Source organism: Lemur catta, chromosome 5 (genome assembly GCF_020740605.2).
Source record: "Lemur catta isolate mLemCat1 chromosome 5, mLemCat1.pri, whole genome shotgun sequence".
Taxonomy (NCBI): domain Eukaryota; kingdom Metazoa; phylum Chordata; class Mammalia; order Primates; family Lemuridae; genus Lemur; species Lemur catta.
The window spans coordinates 27,453,092-27,475,945 of NC_059132.1; the positions used below are offsets into that span (position 1 = coordinate 27,453,092).

Sequence of the window (22,854 nt, forward strand, 5' to 3'; positions counted from 1 at the left end):
AGAAAGAATCAATGACTCTTCTAGAAATGTCAGAGCTGTTGGAACATCTTTTCTAGGGTTTTCCCATCAGGATAGACAGCCTGGTCTGGAAACAGAGCCAAATTGTTTATCCCTCAGCCCTGACGGCACATATCGATTTATCTTAATTTCTGAAAATACACTTATGCCTTTCAGACCATCTCTTCTCTCTGTCACCAAGAAGAAAAGGGACTTAGCAGAGATTAATCAGAGGGAATCTGGCCCTTCGTAAATGCCCGGCTCTGGCTGAAAGAGAACCCCTGTAATCCAGGGAGGCGCCGCCAGCAGATGAATGGGCTGGCCTGTTCCCCTCCACCTGCGTCCGGCTTTCCGCAGGGCCTGGGGGACAATGCGCTGGCAGATGGGCTGTCGCTGGCTCTGGGAACCCGCCTGCCCAAAGCCAGGAGAGAGGACGCCAAGGGAGAAAAGCCTCCTTTCCAGACCACGGGAGCCTCCTCATTACACCGTCTCATTTCCTCTGGAGAGTGACGGACATAATTGGATCAAATGGAAACACAAACCAGCCTCCTCTCCCCTCCCGGATGAGAGACTTCCAATATGGCTTCATTACCAAGTCCTTTGTAAACAAACTGGGTGGAGAAAAACGCCATTTGTTCTGCCGTAAGTGCCGGCGGGCATCCACGGATGGGTCTTTGAAACACACAGAATGAATGAAATCATTTTGAGTTTAGAAATTCCTTTGGGCAAATGTTTCTCCATTCACTGTTCTCCATGGTGGGGGCTTCTGAAGGGGGACATCTAGACCCAGGGGCCAGTTAGGGGCTTGGAGGCTGATTCTGCCCAGAGACACACCTGCTCTGAGTATTTATTCAACCAGCAAATACTTATCAAGTGCCATTTCCATTTCAGGCGATCCTTTAGGTACTTGGGACACAGCCGTGAGTCAAACGCAGAAAGATCCCTCTGCTATTGAAGTTTACGTTCTGGTAAGAACTCACAACTCAGATGTGTCTATTCTGGGAACAAACTTGGAAGACTACTTCATAAGTCAAGCTTGTTTAACTGACAGATTGAAGAACTGTGAAGTTAAACCTCTTCTGATTCCTCGTGTGTGTGATTTCACTGTACTCATGAGGGTGTTACATTTGGAAAACCAGACTGCATGGGCTGGGGATACTAAATGAATGACATATGTGCCATCACCCACCAAAGCTGCACCTATGGCAGACATCACTAATCAATTACTACTCTTTCTTATAAGCTTGGATGCAGCCTCAGAATACTTATCAACACAGACCTGGGCAGCCCCTACCCATGGATCAGAGTTGGCTGGGACAGAAAACTGATTTGCTATTTCTGACTTAGACTGCTATTAATTTGATTTGCTAAGAGGTTGCAGAATATCTAAGTAAATTAGGAATAACCCCAGGAAGAGGCAAAAACTGAGAAGAAAGCGTGAGAGACTACAGCCAACTTCTTAGGCTAGTTTTCCTCCCAACTGCTTTTCTGATGTCCCAGCAGAAGCCCATGAAACGCAGCGGATCAGAGCATGCGCTTTGGGGTCAGGCAGAGCTGGGTTCAGACCCTGGTCCTGTTATTTCCAACTGTGTGGGGCCGTGGTCTGAGCTCTACCTGCCTCCCCTCACTAGCCAGGCACCTGCCAGGACAGGTGCCCGGGGGCCGTGCCAAGGAGAAGGGCGTTTCTGAAGAGCTGGCTTACCTTGAATGAGATTTCGTACTGCTCCCCTCCCCAGATCTCCAAGCCTGAGTCGTAGCCGCCCAGCTCCCAGAACCACTTCCGATCCACGGCGAACAGTCCACCGGCCATCACGGGAGACCTGTCAGAGAAGAAGAACGTGGTGTGACAATGCAGATGTCCTGGCCGTGTGCTCTTTGTGCAGCCTGACAAGGCTGTTCCCCCAGTGACAGGTCCGCGCTGCCCTGTGAACACAGCCCACGTGTCTACCAGGGAACCCAAGCCCTTCTGAGCGAGGCCCCAGGCTCTCCTCCTTTCTGCCCACTACTTCCCTTCACAAGTGCTGCGTTTTAACCAAATGGATCCCAAGTTCCTGTGTATGATTGGCACCTAAGAATACTTGTGAGATGAAATCACAGTACATCTTTCCCCCTGGGCTTGGTAGTTGCATGATATACACGTATATCTTTAGTCCTTCCACTGAACGGTCTGAGTCAGGTCTCTCCGAGCCTGTCTACGCCATAGAATCTCTTAGAGGGGGAAACCACATCCCACTTGCGGCCCGCCTCAGACCTCCTGAGACAATCTCTGGCGGGTGGAGCTCAGAGTCTGTGTTTGCAAACATGCTCCTTTGATGACTGTTACTTAGCAAGCCCAGCATGGACATCTGCTCTGATGTGATGTTTACAGAAGGAGCCACAGTCTCTGTTCTTGCAGCTGAACTGGGAGAGGAGGCCTACTCCGTTCATTCATTCTCTTACTAGTGTGTTCACTGAGTGCCAGGTGCAGAGCGGGTGCTGGAAGAATATTGAGAATATTGAGGTAAATCAGAGACCTTCGGGGGCAGCCACCTCGGGACAGAAGTATCCAGAAGGGCAGGTGGGGTGTAGTAAGGGCCTCTGGGAGGTACCGAGCACTGCAGGAACGTGAAAGGAGCCTGTCTGCTTCCAGCTTTCGCGGCTGAGCAGGGAGCTGGGGCAAGGGAGGGTGCTCGGAGGAGGTGGCATTTGAGTGGGTCTGTGCAAAGTGTAACTGGGGGAGGGAAAGGACCGGGAGGAGAAAACAACATAAGGGTGCAAAGATGATAAATCACGTGGTACCCATGGGGAACAGGGAGTCAGCGTGGCATCGTGCTAAGCCCCAGGGGCTGCCTCACACAAGGCCGGCACCTGGTAGGGGCCAACCTGCCTTTGCTGTGTGACAATCTATCAGAGAGTGGCTGCGTCCTTGTCTGGCTCCGCTGGAAGACTCCAAACCCCCAAAGCAAAGCACTCCGGCAGCAACCTCCACTCCCGGCCCGGGGAGCTGCAAGCTCATGGCAAGTGGGCTGATTTAAAAGACCTCAGTTAACCCACAAGCTGCCCAAGCATTCCTGTAGCAGAAGAGCCTTTGCAGTGTAGGCAGGGACTCCTTCAAAAAGGGAGGCCCTTGAATGTCTGCTGAGGGCTCGAACATGCCAGGTGCTGTATGGAACTATTTATTAATAAAACGAATTCAGTCCTCCCCTCGACCTCCTGCGGCAGGCCTCCTGGGCGGCACTCCCACTTCCCTGCAGCTGGAGGCCCCTGGCTACTGAGCAGCACTGCTGGGCTCCGAATCTTTAATCCCAGCCACAGTCCACGCCCCTTGCCGATACAATACGCTGCCTCCTGTCAGGAAGGAACAGTCCAGAAGCAACTGATGCATGAAAAGGACAGGGGACTAGAAACTCAGAACTGCCCCCCCTTCTGTGTGACTGAGATGTAGTGTTCAACCATTAACCCTGTGCTGCCCAGTATGGTGGCCGCTGGCCACAGGTGACAACTGAGCACTCGAAATGGGACCGGTCTGAACCGAGATGTGCTGTGTGAGATACTCACCGCATCTCCGAGACTTAGTAGGAAGAAAAGAGGATGAAAGAACTCATCAGTAATTTTAAAGTGTGGGTTACATGTTAAAATGATCACATTTTGGATATATTGGTTTAAATAAAATATATTATTAAAACGAATTTTAACTGTTTACCTTTTTTTACAAAAACAAAATTACATACGTGGCTTGCATTACATTGGATGATTTTGATTAAACCTCTTTGAGCCCGATTCTCCATCTACACAGTAGAGGTGTAGCTACGCTTCCTGTCCTACGTTGCTAGTATATTTCTAAAAGTTTCTAGTACTATAAGAAAATCAGGTGTCATTAGTATCGGCTCCCCTTTGTCTTGTGAAGATTGGGGTTTTTTGGCTGCAGCTGCAATTGTACTGCTTGGAGAGGCTGAGAGTGTTTCTAACTCAGTGCTTCATGGGAAACCAAACCCAAGGCTCTGCATGTGGAAATCAGCCTGGATGGAAGCCAGTGACAGGGGCGGAGGACTGCAAGGAACAGGCAGGATATTCACCTTAAGGCATTTGGAGTGCTCGAGGCTTTGCCCTCAGAGGGAGGCCTCTCCTTCAGCCTGTCCTGTTTTCTGCTGTGTTTAGCAATACCGGTGACAATGCCGAGGGTCCAGTGTGTGCCCCTCACTTCACCAAAACTATCTCTGGTTTTCACAGTGCTCTATGGCTAGCACCATTTTCCGGTGGAGAAATTAGCAATTCAGAAATGCTGCATAATCTGCTCAAGGGCATGCAGTTACTAAGTGGATGAGCTGTGCTTCAGACTGGGGTCTGTGATTGAAACCCACGTCTTTGAAACATCGTTACAGCACGCTGTGCCTGCAGATTGCCCACTTGCTGGGCACGGTGGGAAGGTGTGCAGAAAATGACCAGGATTTCTCTATGGGCCGCTCCCCAGGGTTTTGTCCAGCTACAATACAGAAGAAAGAATTCTGGAAGAAATTGGGATACAAAGGCTGGAGAGTCCCTCAGAAGGCATCTAGGCCAGGGGCTGTCAACCCTGGCCACACAGCGGCGTCACCCGGGAGCTTTCACAAACAGTGATCCCCGCATCCCATGCCTGGAGGCTGGTGGAGCTAGTCCGGAGGGTGGCCTGGCATTGTTTGCAAGCTCCCCAGATGATGCCACTGTGCGGCCAAGATTGACAGCTACTGCTCTAGGGTGAGGCCTGCCACTTCATGAAGCGTCCCGATGAGGATGTGGAGGCCCTGAGGACACTGGCTGGTCCTCTGCTACCAGCCAGCGGCATGAGCTGGCTTACCCTTTCCTATCACGCAATGAGGACGACAGACGGCCAAGACCCATCTTTAAGAACCTTTTGAATCTAGGGCCAGTGCGTCTGCTTATTGCAAAGGTTCGCAAAATAAAGCGCGTTCTGATTACCCCTGGCTACCCTGGAAATCCCATTTCTGGAGCAGCCCATTCCAACCTCAGCTCCTGCTGTCGTGTCATCTCGGGTGAGTCTCGTTTCCTGTCTGAAGCACAGTGTCTGCGTCGGTCAAATGGGGACAGCTCTACTCACTCCTGAGGACGCTGTTGTGAGGATCATGCACAATGATGTCAGGAGAAAGTGCTTCGTGATACAGGGCGAGTGTTATCAACAGTCACTCCTGTTACTACTGTCACTCTCCAGGGATGTAGGTCAGCTGAGGGTCGACTCTGAGGCCACGGAGGGTGGGGGCTGACTGCACGCTGTGATCCCTGCTCAATCGTGTCTTTGGACTAGGGAGGGGTGGGTCTCACAGCAGTGACTGATGGCGTTTAAGATACAGGAGGTCAGGAGGAAACCACAGGCCTCTGACCTGCTGCCGGTGACATGGGACCTGCTCCTGCCCTCCACCCTTGGCTCAGGCTGCTCCATCATCCTGGCCACTTCGCATGTCCTCAGAGAAGCCCAGCTCTTCCCGCCTTAGCCTTTCCTGGGGCCCACGGTGTCAGAGGCTCTCTCGGGAAACCCTGGGTGTGCCGTGCCCATGGAAATGGCTGAGCTGCCAGCAGCCCTGCTTGTCAGATGGGGAGGGTAAGGCACAGGGAAGTGGGGGTCCACTGGGGGCTAAACTGTGGTGAGGGAGGAGTGGCCCCCCAAAGATGTCAGGGTCCTAGTCCCTGGAACCTACGAATGTGTTACTGCACATGCAAAAGGGACTCTGCAGATGGGATTAAGGGTAAGGATCTTGGGTTGGGTTGTTATCCTGGTGAGCCCAACGTGCTCACATGCAATCGGTGCCATCACAAGGGCTTATGAGTAAAAGATGGAGGCAGGAGAGTCAGAGAAGCAGATGTGGTGATGGCAGCAGAGGGGTGTGTGTGGGGGGGGGTGGCGAGAGACAGAGAGAGAGAGAGAGAGAGAGAGACACACACACACACACACAGAGATTTGAGGATGCTACACTTCTGGCTTTAAAGACGGAGGAAGAGGCCACGAGGCAAAGACGTGAGCATCCTCTAGAAGCTGGGGAGGGCAAGGAAATGGATTCTCCCCCAGAGCATCCAGAGGGGACGCAGACCTGCCAACACTGATTTTAGCTCAGGAAGACTCATCTCAGATTTCTGACCTCCAGAATTTTAAGAGAATGCATTTGTGTTGTTTTAAGCCACTGAGTTTGTGGTAATTTATCACAGAGGCCATAGGAAACTAACACAGCAGGAGAGCCTGGACTTGGGCTTTGTACCCACAGATCTTTTCCACACCTCTGGCAGGAGGGCTGGAACGGCTCACACGACAGCTGCAGGAGGGCGAGCCTGCTGCGGAAGACAACATCCTTCCAGAGTTCAGAGCACCAGAAAGGAGCTGGCCTCTACTTCTGGCTTAGCTACGAACTCACTGTGTACCTCAGGGCAAGCGCCTACTTCCCCTCGGGCCTCAGAGTCCTCATCGGCAAGGGGCTGAGTCCTTCATTTGCATTAACAGTTCCTTCCAGCCTTCAAGGTCTAGGATCCGTGAGTCCATGCCCCCGAACCCGCCCACAAACAAGCTGTCACCTCCCCAATATTTCTGAGGGGTACAACAGAACGATGGGAACTCTGGCTGCAGAGGCAAACAGACCTGTACTGCTCCGAGCCTTTGTCACTTACTAGCTGTGTGACCCGGGCACGTTACTTAGCTTCTAGGAGCATTGGTGTCCCCATTTGGAAAACATGGGTAATAATTTTTGGTGTTTCTATGAACCAATAATACGGTTGTTGGGGGTTAAATTGGGTTAGGGTGGGATGTACTCAGCACTGTGCCGGCACCTGGTGATGACGATGGTTACAACTGGGTGCCAGGTTTGAGGAAGAGGGCATGAGAAGCTCTACTCACCCCTGCTGGCAATCCTGGCAGACTGCACAGAGGTGGGTAAGGTGGAGGTGACCAGCCTGGTGGTCCATGAGCTGAGGCTCTGTGACAAGCTGGGAGAGGTGGTGCTTCTGGTTGGGGACACTTGGCACTGAGCGGGGCCGGGAAGCTGCACTCCCTGCACTGGACTTTTGGGGGAGAAGGTGGTCCTGAGTTGTATGTGTGTTGGGGTGGGGTCTTGAGCTGGGTCGCTCATACTTACTCAAATGGGTCACTAGGGTCAGCTTTCTGCAGTTCCGGGGGGATCGGGATCCGCTTGTAGTACATCTCCCAGTCAAAGGCGCCCCGCATGGCATCCCCCGCCTGTGTCTCGTACCGAAAGTCGTCGTGGTCAATCACATCGATCATGGGGCACACAATGGTCTTGCGGTTCCGAGCGATACGGTCTGAAGAAGCCAAGAGATGCCCGTTAGGTGAGGCAGGGCAGGGGGAGCGGCCAAGTGCATGCTGCATTCTGCAGCTTACTTGCATTTTTAACATGTTCCCTGGGTGATGTCTCTGAACACTCGGGTTTGAGAATCCGTGGACAAGAAGGGAGAGCGTAAGCTCTGGGCAAGAACGTGAAACCAGGGCTCCCATCCCAGTTCCGCCATCCTCAGTGGGGCCTTGGGGCAGCTGCACAAATAATGTCTCCAAACCCCAGTATTCTCCTCTATGAAACAGGATAAGAAGAGGCTCTGCCCCATAGGTCGCTATGAGGACTGGATACCATAATGTTTGAACGTGCTTAGCACAGGTGCCTGTTAATGATCAGCACTGCTCTGGAAAGAGATGGATTTCCTTCCGGGAAGGCCCCTGTTCCAGCCCTGCCAGGCCCTCTATTCCAAGCCCTGAACTTGACTCATGGCCCCAGGCAGCAGGCACCCCAGCACCTGCCCTCATGGCAGACTGTCTGCCGTTGATAGCTCGCTGGCACCCCGGGCTGAAGTCGGTGAGCAAACAGCCCTCCTTTTGAGAGTGCAGTTCAATTTTCCCAGCAGTTGAGCTGTGGAAGAGGGAAGGGACTGTCCCAGGAAGTTGTGAGGTCCCCAAGACCATAGGCAAGAAGAGCCTGGCGACCACCGCCCTGCAGGAATGCCACAGGCTATGTGATTCACAGGCAAATGGGAGCCTTGACCTAGATGGCTTTATGGTCCCCTCAGGCCTGGGAGAAGCTGATTCTATAAAACCCACTCTCTACTCCACCTACCAACAGAATTCCAGCTTCTGTTTGGAATTCCTTCCTCCTCCTGCCACAAAGCCCTGACTGCTGCCAGGGGTGCCCGTGAGCTACTGGGGCAGATAGTCTGCCACGGGGGGGCAAGTAAGTGGCTGTGCTGAGGAGCCTGGCTGCTTGGGGCCTGGGGTCAAGTTCAAGACTTGGAATGGCGAGCCTGGTAGGGCCAGGGCAGGCCAGCAGCTGCCTGAGGCCCAGTGTCATCAAGCTAAAGTACAACTGTCTTTCAGGAGAGGAAGCAGCATTTTTACCTTTTTCTAATCTGCAAGACATGATCCAGAGGTGGGTCATGGGATTGTGTATGTGTGCGTGTGTGTGTATGTGTGCGTGTGTGTGTGTGTGTGTGTGTGCGCGCGTATGCGTGTGTGTGTGTGTGTGTGTGTGTGTGCACGTGTGTAATGAACCAGAAAAGAATACTAAATATCAGGCTGCACTCCAGGTGGTAAGGGATACTGTGACAGGTGATAAGTCTTTCAGGAAACACGTTTCAGTCACACTGCATGACTGTGTGCATTTGTGTACTGGATTGGGATGTCCAATGTATTTCCTACAGAGGCACGTGGCTTAAAAAGTTTGAGAAATGCTGTTTTTGGCCGTACACCCCCAAGTGCAGACCGAGGGTCACCAGTGCCAGATGCACCCAGGGTGTGTTTAAAAAACTCCCACGCCCACCCCCAGCCCAGGCCCACTGAATCCGAATGTCTGGGGTTGCCTTGTGGAGACGCTCCCTGGAGGTTCTTAGTGAAGCTTCAGAATCTTCTCCAGGGAAAGACCTAGAGCAGGGTCTCCATTCCTAGTTATTCACGGCCATTCAGGGGATTTCACTTCCAAGGAGGCTGAGGCCACAGTGCTCTTCTGGCTGCTGGTTCATCGTGGGCGTTATGAGGTCAAGGCAGCCTCAGAAGACAGTGTTCCAGGTGCTGTGCTCAGTTGGGGACGGGACGCCCGAATTCGAATCCTGATGTTGTCACCTATTAGCAGTAGAACCTTGGATAAGATCACGTGATGTCTCTGAGCCTTGGTTTCCTTGCCGACAAAATGGGGTCTCGTGAGGGCTGCAGGACATCGGAGCCAAGATGCTTCTTGCCACCTTGGTGTATGACCAGCACTCAGCGCCACTCTGTGCCGGGACCACCGAGGGACGCTCAGAAGCAGGAGTTGGAAGGCTGAGTGTCTCCCTTGTTCTCTTTGCCTGTCGGTTTTCTCAGATGCCAAACGTGGATAGTAATGCCCGGCCTGCCCGCCTCACCACGTGATGGCCAAATTCAAATGTTAATGTGGCCTAAAGCACTAAGGGCCTAACAGAGCCATGATGATGATGATGATGACGATGATGATGATAATGAAGGAAATGATATCAACAGTGACTTTCCATTGGGGGGCTGAGTCCTTCTCGGGCTCAGAAATGTGTGCTCTCCGAGGGAGGCAGAGTGAGCTATGCATGGAGGTGTTAATGGCTTCGCAGACAAAAGCCATGATGCGCTCTGTCAGCTGCTGCTATTAGCAGGGACAGACTTTCAAATCTACACCACTGGCTCACATTTCTATTGGAAAAGGAAGAAAAAAAAAAAAAGAACGCTGGATGTTTCTTCCATGAATGTCTGCAGATTATGAAAATTGCCCTCATATATTTCCATAGAAACAGAGTTAAGGGCTATTTAGACTACAAGCGAGGCTGCAGGCCCCTCCACTTCATTCTCTTTATGAGTCGCTGAATGACCCTACAAATGGGCTCTTCCTGCAGGACTGTAAATTAGGCGATTTATGGGGAGGCTTTTTTCTTTTCTTTTTCTCTTTCAGTAAGGAGAGGCAGATGCAGGATATCTCTTGGTTTAATTAAATAAACAGTTTCCCAGAAATTCTGGGTTATATCCTTTCCCTGACCCAGGAAGACCTTCGACTCTTGGAGAATCTGATCATGACGTTTCCCGCTGCCCTGTGCTGCGAACTTGCTGGAACACCCTGTTGACGGGGTGGGTTTTGCTTTCTGTCCTCACTCCGCAATGGTGGCATTCCCTAACCAGAGCTCCTCAAACTGTGGTCCCTGGACCAGCAGCACTGCCGTTGCCCAAGAGCTGGTTAGATAGAAATGCAACTTGTCAGGCCCTACTCCAGCCTCCTGGATCAGAAATTTGGGAGGCGGGGAGGGAGCATTCTCTCGTGTTTTAACAAGTTTTTCAGGTGGTGATTCTGATGCACGCTCCAGTTTGCCCTGAACTTTGCTCCCGAAGCTTTCTGTGATGGACAGCTTCCCCATCCGTTCCTGAGACACTCATTTTTCTCTCTAGAGAGAGGCCAGCCCTGGCCCTGTCCCTCACCTGACTCCTGGTCTCAACGGACATTTCTTCTTCAACGTCCACCTGTCAGCGCCAGCCCACTGCCTTCATCAAAACTGAACTCCTGAAAATTCCAGCCTCGTTCCTCAGTCAGCCACCAGGTGCCTCACACCCGGCCTCCGATCCTGGCGTCTCCCTCCTGTCCCCAGGCTGTGGGGATGGCTCCTGGATCATGCTGCCCTCTGTCCACAGCCCCTCCCTGGTATCTTTCAGCAACTCTTGTCTAAGAGGAAGTGAATCTAGGGAGCCCGTGTGGAATTGTGGAAGAGAATAGACTTTGGAGCCCGACAGATGGTGACTTTGAACTTATAGCCCAAGGGGACCAGTGAGTCACTCAGTATCTCTGAACCTCAGTCTCTTTTACTACAGAAAGGGGATACTTTTGACCTTGCATGGTTCTGTGAAGAACAGACATAATGCTTATAACCCGCCTGGCTCACAGTAGCACTGCAATAAATGGCAACTATTCCATGCTGACATGATGCCCTCCCACAGCCTGGCTCTGAGCAGTAGACAGCCTTGGCTCGCTTTCCAACAGAACTTGAAGTAATCTGAGGGAAGCAGGCATATCCCTGGACACTAAAGTGGTGTGTGACTTTGGGCAAATCACTTCCCTCCTCTGAGTCTCAGCCTCCTTGTCTGTGAACGAAGGGACAGGACTGGCTGGACTTTAAAGGTCTCTCTGAGCACACCTGGACTTCGAACCCCTCATGGCACCTGGCGCGGTGCTGGGTGCATCTTAAGCAGGCAAGGGAACCCTTGTGAGTGACTCCCGTGGTGGGCTGGGGCTGGTGGCAGCTGGTTCCTTCCAGCCAGCCTCCCTTGAAGTGGGAGGGGCCCCCTTACCTAGCAAGGGCGGAAGCCAGTTGACATTGGCTTCGCAGTGTGAGTCCAAGAATGTGATGACATCCCCGGTTGCCACGGAGGCCCCCAGCATTCGGGTCCTGATTAGCCCTTCCCGTTTCTTGGTTCTGAGAATCCTCACACTGGGGAAAAGAGCCATGTAGTCTTCAAGTGGCTTCTTCAGGTGCTCTGTGAGGGACACAGGAGAGGAGAGACGGGAAGGAACAGTTGCTTAGTAATCATTGTTATGGCTCCTCCCTTACGTGTGTACTGCACTTTACAGTCTAGACACGGCTTCCCTGTACACTGCCTCATTGGACCTTTCAGACAGGGCCAAGAAGGGCAGGGATCACCACCTGGGTACTACAGATGGGGAAATTAAGGCTGAAAGAGGTCCAGTGAGAGTGTTCAGACTTGGAACACAGAGACCTGTCGAAGGGTGTGGACGTTTGTGGTTTATGCCTAGTGGGGACCCATTCCCTCACTCTCTGGTAACAGCATCTTGATTTGGGGACACCACCCTTCCCCTTCTCAGTCCATCAGCCCTGGGTGGGGCTGACCCCATGTCCTGGTTCAGGGGAGGAGCCTGTGCCACAGGCCTGACCAATCAGGGCATTCCATTCCCTCGGCCACAGCAGTTGGCTCAGGGATGGCCATGTGACCTGAGTTGGTCCAGAGAATGAGTCCTGAGAATGTTTTTTGGAACTATTGAAAAATGAGGCCCTTCCTTTTTGCTAGAGTTGCTAGTTGGTTGGCCATAAGTCTGGAGCTGCTGGTGACATCTTTGGCAAAATGAGGTGATGAGAGACACTAGGGAGAATCTGCTAAAACTGAAGCCAACATGAAAATAATGAGAGTCCAGAGACAGTGACATTGTCTTGATGACATTTCGATTCCACAGGCGCCCATGTGCCTGACTCCTCCACGTCCTCATCACATACGGCAACAAACTCCTCTCCTTGCTTATTCTAATGCAGCTTGGACTTCTGCCCCGTGCCCAGAAAAGCTGTTTTGAATAAATACCAAAGGCAGCTTCTTTCTACTCAAGTCCCAGCCTCACCATTGGTGCCTCTGATTTTAATCAGGGTTAGGGTCCTTTACGAAGACTCCAGAATGGCTGCAAGAGAAACCTATAGTTTACATCATATTAATGATGAAATGTTGAATGTTTTCCTCCTATGATCAGGAGAAAGGCTGCACACTTTCACAACTTCTAGTCAAGACTGTACTAGAATTCCTAGCCAGTGCAATTGGTAAGAAAAAGAAATAAAGGGCATAGAGATTAGACATACAGCCAGTAAATTACTGGGTCTGCTGTGGAAACATGGTAACATGATGGTTTCCCCTTCGGGGTGTGTTTCCCCAGCCTCTGACAATCGTACACTACCGTCATGATTTTTGTGACATCCACCTTCTTTACTATAATTTGCTTAGGTTTATTTTTTTATTTTATTTATTTTTGAGACAGAGTCTCACTCTTGTTGCCCAGGCTAGAGTGCTATGGTGTCAGCCTAGCTCACAGCAACCTCAAACTCCTGGGCTCAAGTGATCCTCCTGCCTCAGCCTCCTGAGTAGCTGGGACTACAGGTGCACATAGCCACACCTGGCTAATTTTTTCTATTTTTAGTAGACACGGGGTCTCGCTCTTGCTCAGGCTGGTCTTGAACTCCTGATCTCAAGAGATCCTCCTGCTTCGGCCTCCCAGAGTGCTAGGATTACAGGCGTGGTGGGCCACCACACTCAGCCAGTTTTTTTTTTTTTGTTAATCAACTCACTTTTTAAAATTAAATTTATTTTAAAAGGAAACTTTAAACACTTACCATAAATGGAAAATTGGTATCATTTATAATGAAGAGCTAATAAATAAAAATACCCAATAAGTAAAAATTAAACAATGTTCTTAGATTTTTGTCAGATACTCCTGCCTCTCTAAGACTGTGAGCTTGAGGTCTGCTCTCTTTTTACCAAGAAGGGAGCTCTGGAAAACCAACTGGTAATCAGGACAAAGGCAAGAGAATTGAAAAGAGAAGGCTCTCTGTCTCCATGGTCCAGCGTCGGTTAGTGCAAAGTCTCCGAACCACCTGAAGTCATTTTAGTTACGGCTTAAAATCACTGTTGTGCTGGCACACTTAGGGAAACATTGCCCTCTTCACTTCGATTTACGTCACCAGCAACTTATGTGAGATGAAGTGTGCTTTGTGTCGTGCTGCCTGGCACCTTGTAGGTTGGAGAAATTAAAATACAGAGAAAAGATGATCTACGCACATGCAAGCAGAGGCCAGAAGTCTCAGAAACACTCCAGGTCCCTTCCTGCTTGTGCACAGAGATTAATATGGCTCCCCCTTGCCCTTTCCCATTTCTCCGTGGAACAGTGACTCTGGAGAAAGCAGAAATCAATTTGCCCTAATTGAGGGACTAAATCTTTCCAAAAGAGACTTTCTTGGGCAACAAGACAAGACAGCAAGAGGCACGATCATGCTCCAAATATGCTGCTATTCAGGCAGGAACAGTGTCTTCAAAAAAAAGAAACAAATCCATAGTCATTGTCTGTGACCACCGCTCCTTCTTGGCTGGGTTCAACTAGTAGGTCATTACGACGAGAATGAGATAATCTCCTCTACCACACACCGCTACTCCCATCAGAGGAGAAATATCACCCTTTCCCGCTCTAATCACTGAGGGCCCCGCTCGGGCAGGGCCCCATCGCTAAATCACCCTGGACGCAGATGGCCGCAGTCGTTACAGATTGACCAATTAAGGCCTTCTGACAGCTTGTGGTAAAGTTGGAGCAATTATTTAGGGGCAATTATGCTCTTCCTGTCCTTATTAGAAAGTGTGTTACACAAAATCAAAACTGTTGTCTTATTTTACCACACTGTCCTCTTGGATGAGGACATTCTACACAAAAAGTCACAGACTTTTAGAGCTGGAAGGGACTGTAAATGAAGATGATGATGGTTATGACGGTAATGACAGGGAATAATCGCTGAGCCCCTGCTCTCACACGGAGCTCCCTATTTCATATATAGCTGACAGCTACAAGAACCTGACAAACTAGGTATCACAGCTCCATTTTGTAGAAGATACCAACGCTCAGAGTGGGTGATGTCACCTGCCCAAGGAGCACAGTTTATAAATGATGAAGCCAAGGTCTAAGACTCACCCCGCCTGACTGTAAAAGAGCAGGCTCTTCCTACTGCTCCAAACCCCATCTCTGCCTCAGTAAGTCCATTCATTCTACCCGGAGTGGAGGAGGGAGAAGCAGAGAAGTTAAACGTCTTACCTAGAACCATACGGTGAGAGTCTGTGACACAGCAGGGCTATAACTCAGTTCAGGGATTTTTCCAGCTTCATAAGCCCTAGGGCAGGAATGGCAAACTGGCTTCATTCAAGTGCCTATCCCGAAGGGTTTGGAATGTATACCTAAAGTTGTGTTAAGAAAGATTCTGAGGCTCTATTCTGGCTCAGCATGAAAATGCCAGGACTGAGAAGGGATGTTTCAGCATCTGACATGGCAGGAAGGCAGCAGCCCTAATGCCACATACTCATCACCCCTCTTCCAGGGGCTGCCCTGATGGTAAAACGATATGGAATTATTTTTGCCCTTATTACCCCTTATTGAGTGATGAGTCAGAGCCATCCAACAGGATCTGAGGCTCATTCTGAAGGAGGTGAGCCCCCAGCACTGTAAGGCACTGAGCAGGTATTAGACCTGCTTACCAGAGAGCTGAGAGACGGAGGCTGTGGCACATGCACCTGGTGCCCACCCCGCCCCATGGCATTTTCCCCATGTCTGCCTGCCTTCTACCTGCCAGCATCTGCCCCTTTGCCACAACTGCAGTGTTGGTGGACAACCGCCCCAGCCACCTTGCCCCTCAGGTGGGGTGATCCCGAGCCCATGCTCTATGCTGGCTCCAGAACTCTGCCCCTTCCCATGGGACGATTCTGAAGCCAGTGGAAACGGTACTTGTAACCATCACACTGTAAGAGAAGAAAAGCCATGGGGAGTAATGTAGAAGGGCACGGCAACTTAACTTGTATAATTCCAGCTCCTCTCCCAAGGTTACTCCCAGTAAGTGATCTCCAATGTTGCACACACAGTATCTTCTCAGGAAATACTTGATTGTCCCACTGGACTCCTCCCAAAGCCAGTACAAAGAGGATGGGGCAGGTATCACCACCTCCGGTGTTACTGGAGAGGAAATTGAGGCCTCGGGAAGGGAAGACTTTGGCCCAAGTCTCTCAGCTGGTGAGGTCTGAGTGAGGACAGAACTCAGGGCTCGTGCATCCCACAGTTGTCCCTGTATGTGCTGTCCTGCTCCGGTGCACACACACAAACACACACTGGCTTCTCTGAGGCCCCTGTGGCCCTCTTGGTTCCTGTCTTAGATGGAGCCTCTCCCTCCTGTCTGGTTGGAAGGGCTCTTAGGGCTCCAAGGATGGTTCCACCTGGTTGTGGCATAAGGAGGAGTTGCACTCAGAGCAGTTGGAGTGGGTGGAACTGTGTCCCTCCAAAAGATACGTTGAAGTCCTAACCCCTGGTATTTGTGAACGTGACCTTATTTGGAAACAGGGTCTTTGCAGAGGCGATCAAGTTAAGACGAGGTCATACTGGACGAGGGTGGGCACTAATCCAATGACTGGTGTATTTTTAAGAGGAGAGAAATCTGGACTCACAAAAACAAGGAGAAAACCCCATGTGATGATGGAGGCAGCGAATGCCAAGGATTGCCGGCACACCAGGAGCTAGGAACAGGCTGGGGAAGGTCCTGCCCCGGAGCCTTCAGAGAGAGGACGCTTTGGTTTTGGACTTCCAGGCTCCTGAACTGTGAGAGAATAACCTTCTGTTTTAAGCCATCCAGTTTGTGGCTCTTTATCAGAGCAGCCCTAGGAAACTAACACAGGCGTGGTGAGATGCTCAGACACTGGCACTGTGACAGGGACACGGCAGGCATAAGGTCCCTGGCCTGCGGAACTGCAGTAGCCAGGACTCTGCCCGTCTTCAGTCTCCTCTGCACGTAGCAGGTCACGTGGCCCAGGAAGGAAGAGAAGAAGGAGCAGAAGGGAAGGAGGGAGCAGGTCACCAATCAGATAGACCCACATTGTCCCCAGAGCTGGTTCTCTGGCCCCGGGTGCTGCTAACAACGCACAGGCGGGAGAAGCTGCCCTTGGCGCACGTGGCCGGGCTTCTGGCCTGCAGGCATTCTGGGTCTTGCCTTGTCTTGGCTCTGCTGGGCTTCTGGCTATTAAATTGTCATAGTTCATCTGTTGCCTTGCATCTTGGGACAAATTGACTCACTTGTAAGTCTTAGTGTATTCTAAAGCACCTGCTATCCATTTGGAGACAGCAGAGGGCACACGGTCATCAAAAGCATCACCCTTCATCCTGCTGTGACCCTCAGGTGTCTCTAGCCAAAGGGAGAATTTTAAAATAAGGTGGTCCCTCACCTTTACTATCATTGTCATTGTCATGATTTCTGTCAGGTGCTGTGTGCCTACGCCCCGTGTCACGTGGTGCTACACACAATGTCTCATTTCATTCCCGTGACAACTCTAGTAGGCAGGCACTGTGAACACTCCTATCTTAGACAAAGGGAAACTGAGGCTCAGAAAAGTTCTATGTGAATCTGTGTTCAGACAGCTCATAGGTGACAGCCAGGAGTCATGCCAGGTGTTTCTGATTCCAAAGTTGGCATTGTCACCCATGCAACTGTATCACCTCCCAACGCCCCTGGTCTCTCCATTCTGCCTGGAAGGTACCAGTTTCCAACCCCAACCCTCTGGGATGTCCAGGGCTTTTACTTGCTTGAAAAACTCATAGGTAGGTAAACATAAATAGGAAAATTGAAATGAGAGGTCAAGAAGGAAAGCTATAATTATCCCAGGACGGGTTTTGGCAAGTGAAATGCACAGGCATTTAAGCATCATTTACTATTTGGAAAAGGGAAACAGACCAGCCCTTCAGGAAAGGCACTTTTCCTGGCTCAGAGTCCTAGGCAGAATTTCAGAGAGTGGCAGAGCTGAAAGGAGCCTCAGAGTTCAGCTAAAAGACCTTCTTCATTCTCCTTTGACATGAGTCCACTCATAAGACAGCCTATGGCATAGCAGACACGTTTGATGTCCGGTTTTGGAAAGCCAACGTTTCTTTCCTCCTCTTTCCATTCCCTTCCTTTCGCCTCCTCCTCCTCTTCTTTTTGATAACGGCTTTACTGGGCTATCGTTCACATATCATACAATTCACCCATTTACAGCATTCAATTCAATGTCAACCAGCCATTTCTCGCACTGTTGAGAGTAGTGAGCCAACTATACTTTGGCGAGGACATTTTTGCCAAGGAGAATTCAGTTCAGTCAAGAAAGCATTTACTGAGCTCCTGCTGTGTGTCAGGAACTGTGCTGGGTACATTCCTTTCTGTTGATCTAACACAGTGGTTTTCAAAGTATGGTCCCAGACCAGAAGCATCGGCATCATCTGGGAATTTATTAGAAATGCCAATTCTCAGGCCTTACTTACCTCAGGTCTTCTGAATCAGATCAGTGGGTTCCATTGACCTGGATCTTAACAAGCCCCCTAAGTGGTTCTTCTGCATGCCAAAAGTTTGAGAGTCACTGATATAACACAGTGCAGAAGGTGAACTCAGAGAAATCAACCTGGGTCACTTGATCATCTTAGGATCCTTAAATGATTAAACATAGAACCCCTTGTTTCCTGCTAGCATAATGGAAAGACCGAAGTTCTTCAAGGAATCCAAGACTGTTTGCTGCTCCCCTATCCCCCCACCCCAGCAAACCTGTGAGGGCGGTGGGTGCTGGCTCAGGTGCCCTCCCACCCCCCTCCTAGCCCCCAGCACAGCCCTGGGACTCACGCTGGTCCCCACCCGGCCTGGCCTCCCCGTTTCCCTCCCCTCCCCTTCAAGTGAGAAAAGATCTGACAGATGAATACACCTCCTGCTGGGGCCCACAGCCCACAGGGTTCTCAAACCTCAGCCCTAAGAATCCCGAGAGAAACCGCTCACCCAGATGCTGAGGCAGTCTCACAGATTCTGATTCTACACATCCGGGAACAGCGGCTGTCAAACCTTTGCACTGGGTCACAGACATACATTTTACATCGTGACCTGGAACACACACTCATACAAATGTATACACACATATAGTAATACAGCTGAACTACATGGTGTCGGACACTGGAATATGTTTTTTTCTATTCTATCCTCTTGTATTCCATTTTTGTTAACAAGGTGGGCATGATGACCCTGTAAACTGATTTCATGACCTTCCAATAGGTCTACCCCGACAATCTGAAAAACCCTGGCCTAGGGCACAGTCTGGAACCCACAGTGTTAAAAGATGCCCCACTCTATCCTGGGACAGGTGGGCCTGTGCCACAGCCCTGGACCCCAGGTTAGTACTCTTTGCACGACACCCCATCATTGCTATTGCTATTATTATTGGGCTTCTGAGAATGCGCACAAATGTACCTAGGGTTCTATAAACAGGACTGTCATTGCATTGCTTACCTCACTAGGTCATTACCAGAATTATTTTCTATTGATTTGAGATCTCTGAAACACCAATGGGTGGAGAAAGTTGTTACTCCCAAATGGCCAATTTCCTTCTGTCAAAGACTCCAGAGAGTATATTTCAGGTGTTTTTCCTATCACCATAAGAGCTGCCGGGAAAATGTGCATATTGGAGCTTTTAGCACCTATGAGCCTATTGTCTGGGCAGCTGGAAGACATCAAGGACGGAGCAGATCTGAGGGAACTGGACCTAAACCCTTGTCAAAGACCAACATAGCCCCAGCATCTGGGTGACTCACCCTCGGATTCAGAGGTTTTCAACCTTCCCTGACTCAATGCCCCATTTATGTCATAGCTGTGCTGTATGGCACCTTTTAATATCTTAAAATAAAATTCATAAATAGCATAACCTAACACCCATTTTCCAAAAATTCTAATAATGCCCCAACTATGATGTCAAGGAGAAATAACAAAACAACACGTGTTTCGATATGTAAATGCTTGGGCCGACCACAAGAAGACAGAGAAGTAGCCAAATGCTTGGACTTGTGTCCTCTACTGAAATACAGATGATTTTACCCAACAGACCGGTGGGGTGTGCTGGGCGGGCAGCTAGAGTACTGGAAGGCGCACTGCTGTTGACGACGTGATTTTCCAAAACAGCAAACAACCCCTGGTGGAGTTTCAGCCGAAAGAAGCACCATGTGCCCTTGATGTACTCGCCTTCCTGGACAGGCCAGCACAGTGGCACACCTGGGGAGGGGACAGCAAAGAGGTGGAGACCATTCCTTTCACTGCACTTCACCTTGGAGAGAATGCTGCATTGTCTGTAAGCTGCTGGGGTGGCAGCTGGCGACAGGGGAGGCGAGAGGGGAGGAGGAGGGAGTGATATGCTAATGGACGTGTTCCAGTAACAAAATAAATTTCTGGGGGGCAATGTAGGGATGAGGAGAACCAGAAAGGCTGGGCGTTGTGTGGAAAGAGGATGAGAGAACAAACACCCCCAGCTGTGGGGCCTGGAAGGCCTTGGGAGACCAGGAATGTCTAGACAAGGGGCTGCTATGCAGCATGTGACATAAAACCCCTCTTCTGCCTCTTCCATCGAGTGTTCAGTTAAGCCCAAAGTCCTCCTTGATGCTTTTGTGCATGTGGATTCTTTCAGGGGACTCTCAGTCTCTGCCCAAGGTCACACAGCGCATGATAGTTTCTCTAGAGCTCAAGCCCAAGTCTGTCTCTTTGCACCATCCCTTGACAGTCAGGGGCCTCCTGGTCTGAAGGCTTAGATCAACAAGTGAAGTTTATTTCTCCGGCACTTTTCTGAGAATGAATGGTTGGAGTGACCTGCAACCTAAAGACAGACTGCACACCTTCCCCAAACATTTGCTTTGAAACCACAAGCCCCTCTGTTCTCTGGCATCACGTTACAAATCACCCTGCTCCTCGGGGTGCAGGTATTTGGCCTGAACATGCCTTTGGTGATTTTAAGAATGAATTACTCTCCTTCCTCAAGCAATCACATCCACTAGCCAGCTCCCAAAAATAGAAAGCACTTCATCACACAAATTAACTCCTCTCTCCTATTTTGTAGAAGATGAGTAATCTATTAAAAAAGAGATGCTATTATCTAAACAGGCAGCCTTGTCTGCACTTTTAATTTCCACAAAATGCCTCGGTCCCTTTTCAGCAGTGGGCAGGGCCATAAATCTGTTTAATAATCAGATGACGAATAAAAACACTCCAGAAACCACCCTTATCAAGTTAATTACAGCCTCCCCTGTTTTCTGAAAGTGACTCCCCACCAATCAGCTACAAATGAGAAGAGAAGGCTGGGCCCCCTTGGACTCGGCCCACTTCCACTTTTTCACCCAGCTGGAGGCCATCCAGGGGAGCAGATACACGGGCAGTCCCAGTAGTGGGTTCTTGGTAGCTGCTCTTAGATTATGCCAGGTTGTCAGGTGTCAGAGAGCAACACGTGTTTCATTTAGGACGCCGGCTTCCATGCCCATCGTTTAAGGTGTTATTAAAAAAGAAAAAAAAAAAATTCTTCCACTTCAGCAACAGTGTGGGCCTGTCAGTTTCGTATTTGTTAAAGGGCAAAAGCGTTCTCCTGGGGGAAATCTTCCTGCTCAGCGCACAGGAAGAGAAAGCTGAGCATATGTGAGGACTTTCCTCACCACCACTCCCAACCACCGCAACCCCCTTCTCCCCCTGCAAAAAAAACCCAAACAAACAAATGAGAAAACAAACCCCAACCCAACGCGACACTGAATATTTGGAAACCTCCCATCCAGGGCCTCTTCCCTCTGCTCCCGCGTGCGTTAGTGCCAGAGCAGGATCGTGGGATCTTCAGCTGCTTACAGGCATGTCCACACGGGCATTAATCTGGTGCACACAGATCTTCTGGCCTCTCATCCCTCACCTCTCATCCCCTCCACACTGTTGCTACAGCGCAGGTCTCCTGGTGTCCTGTGGTGACGTTTTAGGTTCCTCGGCAATGGCTAGAGCTGACTTTTCCAGACTCATCTCCCATCTCAACCCTACCCCTGATCCACTCTCTGCAGACACCACTGGACTAAGGTCCTTGCCTTTCTTTGCTCCTTTACTCCTGCAAAACCCCTCAGCTCAGAGCATCCTTCTTTGCTTCTCTGCCCTAGGGAATCCTATTCTTCCCTCCAGGCTCAGTACAAAGTGCTCCCGAAGCAGCATCTACATGTTCTGGTTCAGGGCTTGCATCTTCTCTGCCTGGCACAAGCCTCCTCAGGGCGGGACCCAGAGTGCTCTAGTAACACATTAACTGCCGTGAGAGTTGTATTTAACTCACTCTAGTTTTGACCTCAGGGCCGTGTGAAGCACATATAAAACTTACTTGTTGATGTTCTTATTGTTACAATTAATATTGACAACTGAATTCTAAAAATGTGGATTAAATGAATAGAAGGCAGTAGTAAGTTTCATTTTTCTATTTATGCTTACCTCTAAATTACACTTGAAGTTTTTATTCTATTTTTGTAATAAAATACTGTAGCTCCAAGGAAAAGTTTCTGTTTTTTTTGTGTGCGTGGCAGTCAATGTGTTAATATTTCCCTCACAGCACCTGGCACGAGGTAGGGGCTAACAGATGTTTGGTGAACGATCCTGATTTGATATATTTTGCTTGTCATTTGCTGCTTTCATTTGTTAAAATCTGTGCACACAATGTGCTCCAGAGAGCTCAACATGTCACCCGAGGGAAGATGGAAAACACGCTGGGGAGGCCCTGACACCCAGGTATTCACTGGGGAGTCTCCAAACACAGGAGGTGGTGTCGGGAAGCAAAATCATCCTCCCAGCAGTATCTTTATCATGAAGTTCGCCTTAAACATCCCTCCTCACTTAACAAAAGGGTCTATCTCTGCCCTTCACATCCAAGTCTGTTTGTGAGATGGTTGTGGGTGTGACCATCCACAAACACAACACAAATTGATCACAGGTTGCTACGGGCAGCAGATGCAAAGGCCCTGAGGCAGACCAGCCAGGACTTAAAGTAGTCACTGATTTGTTTTTGTTGTTGTTAGATGTTTAAGGCCATTTCTTGTAGATATTATGCTGGCACAAAATCCTGTTAGGGTATGCCTTGAAGATTCAGACATCCTGCAGGGAAAATGACACCGCAATTGATACAAGTGGATATTTCATCTTTTTCTTTTTAAAATGGAAATGTGTTTTCTATTTTTTTGTGATCCTAAATGTGATACATCTTTGTAAAAAAAAAAAAAGTGTTAACCATCATGACAGAATGTGACATCTATATGATAAGCCATGTTAGTCACACCCACTGGCCACTCTAAATAGTTTGCTGTATTTCTCGCCCAATTTCCCAGTGTTTTTATGCTTATTTATTTCTTCTGAAATCTGCTTTTTTCCAGTTAATAATATACCATAGTCATCTCTATCCGTGCAGTATTTCTCACATGTCCTTTTTTCTTTCTTCATTGTCTCACTTGATCCTCTAACCCCAGTGAGGGAGGGAGTCCCATTTTGGCTGACACGAAGACCAAGGTTGGGAGAGGT

At 49.8% G+C, this 22,854-nt stretch overlaps 1 protein-coding gene across 2 annotated transcripts in view; it reads right to left on the reverse strand.

Annotated features, from left to right (window-relative positions):
* GALNT10 (polypeptide N-acetylgalactosaminyltransferase 10) overlaps positions 1-22,854 on the reverse strand; it is a 181,689-nt gene that overhangs the window by 23,519 nt on the left and 135,316 nt on the right. For both annotated transcript variants that reach the window (XM_045551311.1, XM_045551312.1), the window contains 3 exons: positions 11,285-11,470; positions 7,089-7,272; positions 1,700-1,817 (listed from right to left, as the gene is read on the reverse strand). In XM_045551311.1, coding sequence (XP_045407267.1) covers positions 1,700-1,817; positions 7,089-7,272; positions 11,285-11,470 — 488 coding nt within the window. The remainder of the gene's footprint in view (positions 1-1,699; positions 1,818-7,088; positions 7,273-11,284; positions 11,471-22,854) is intronic.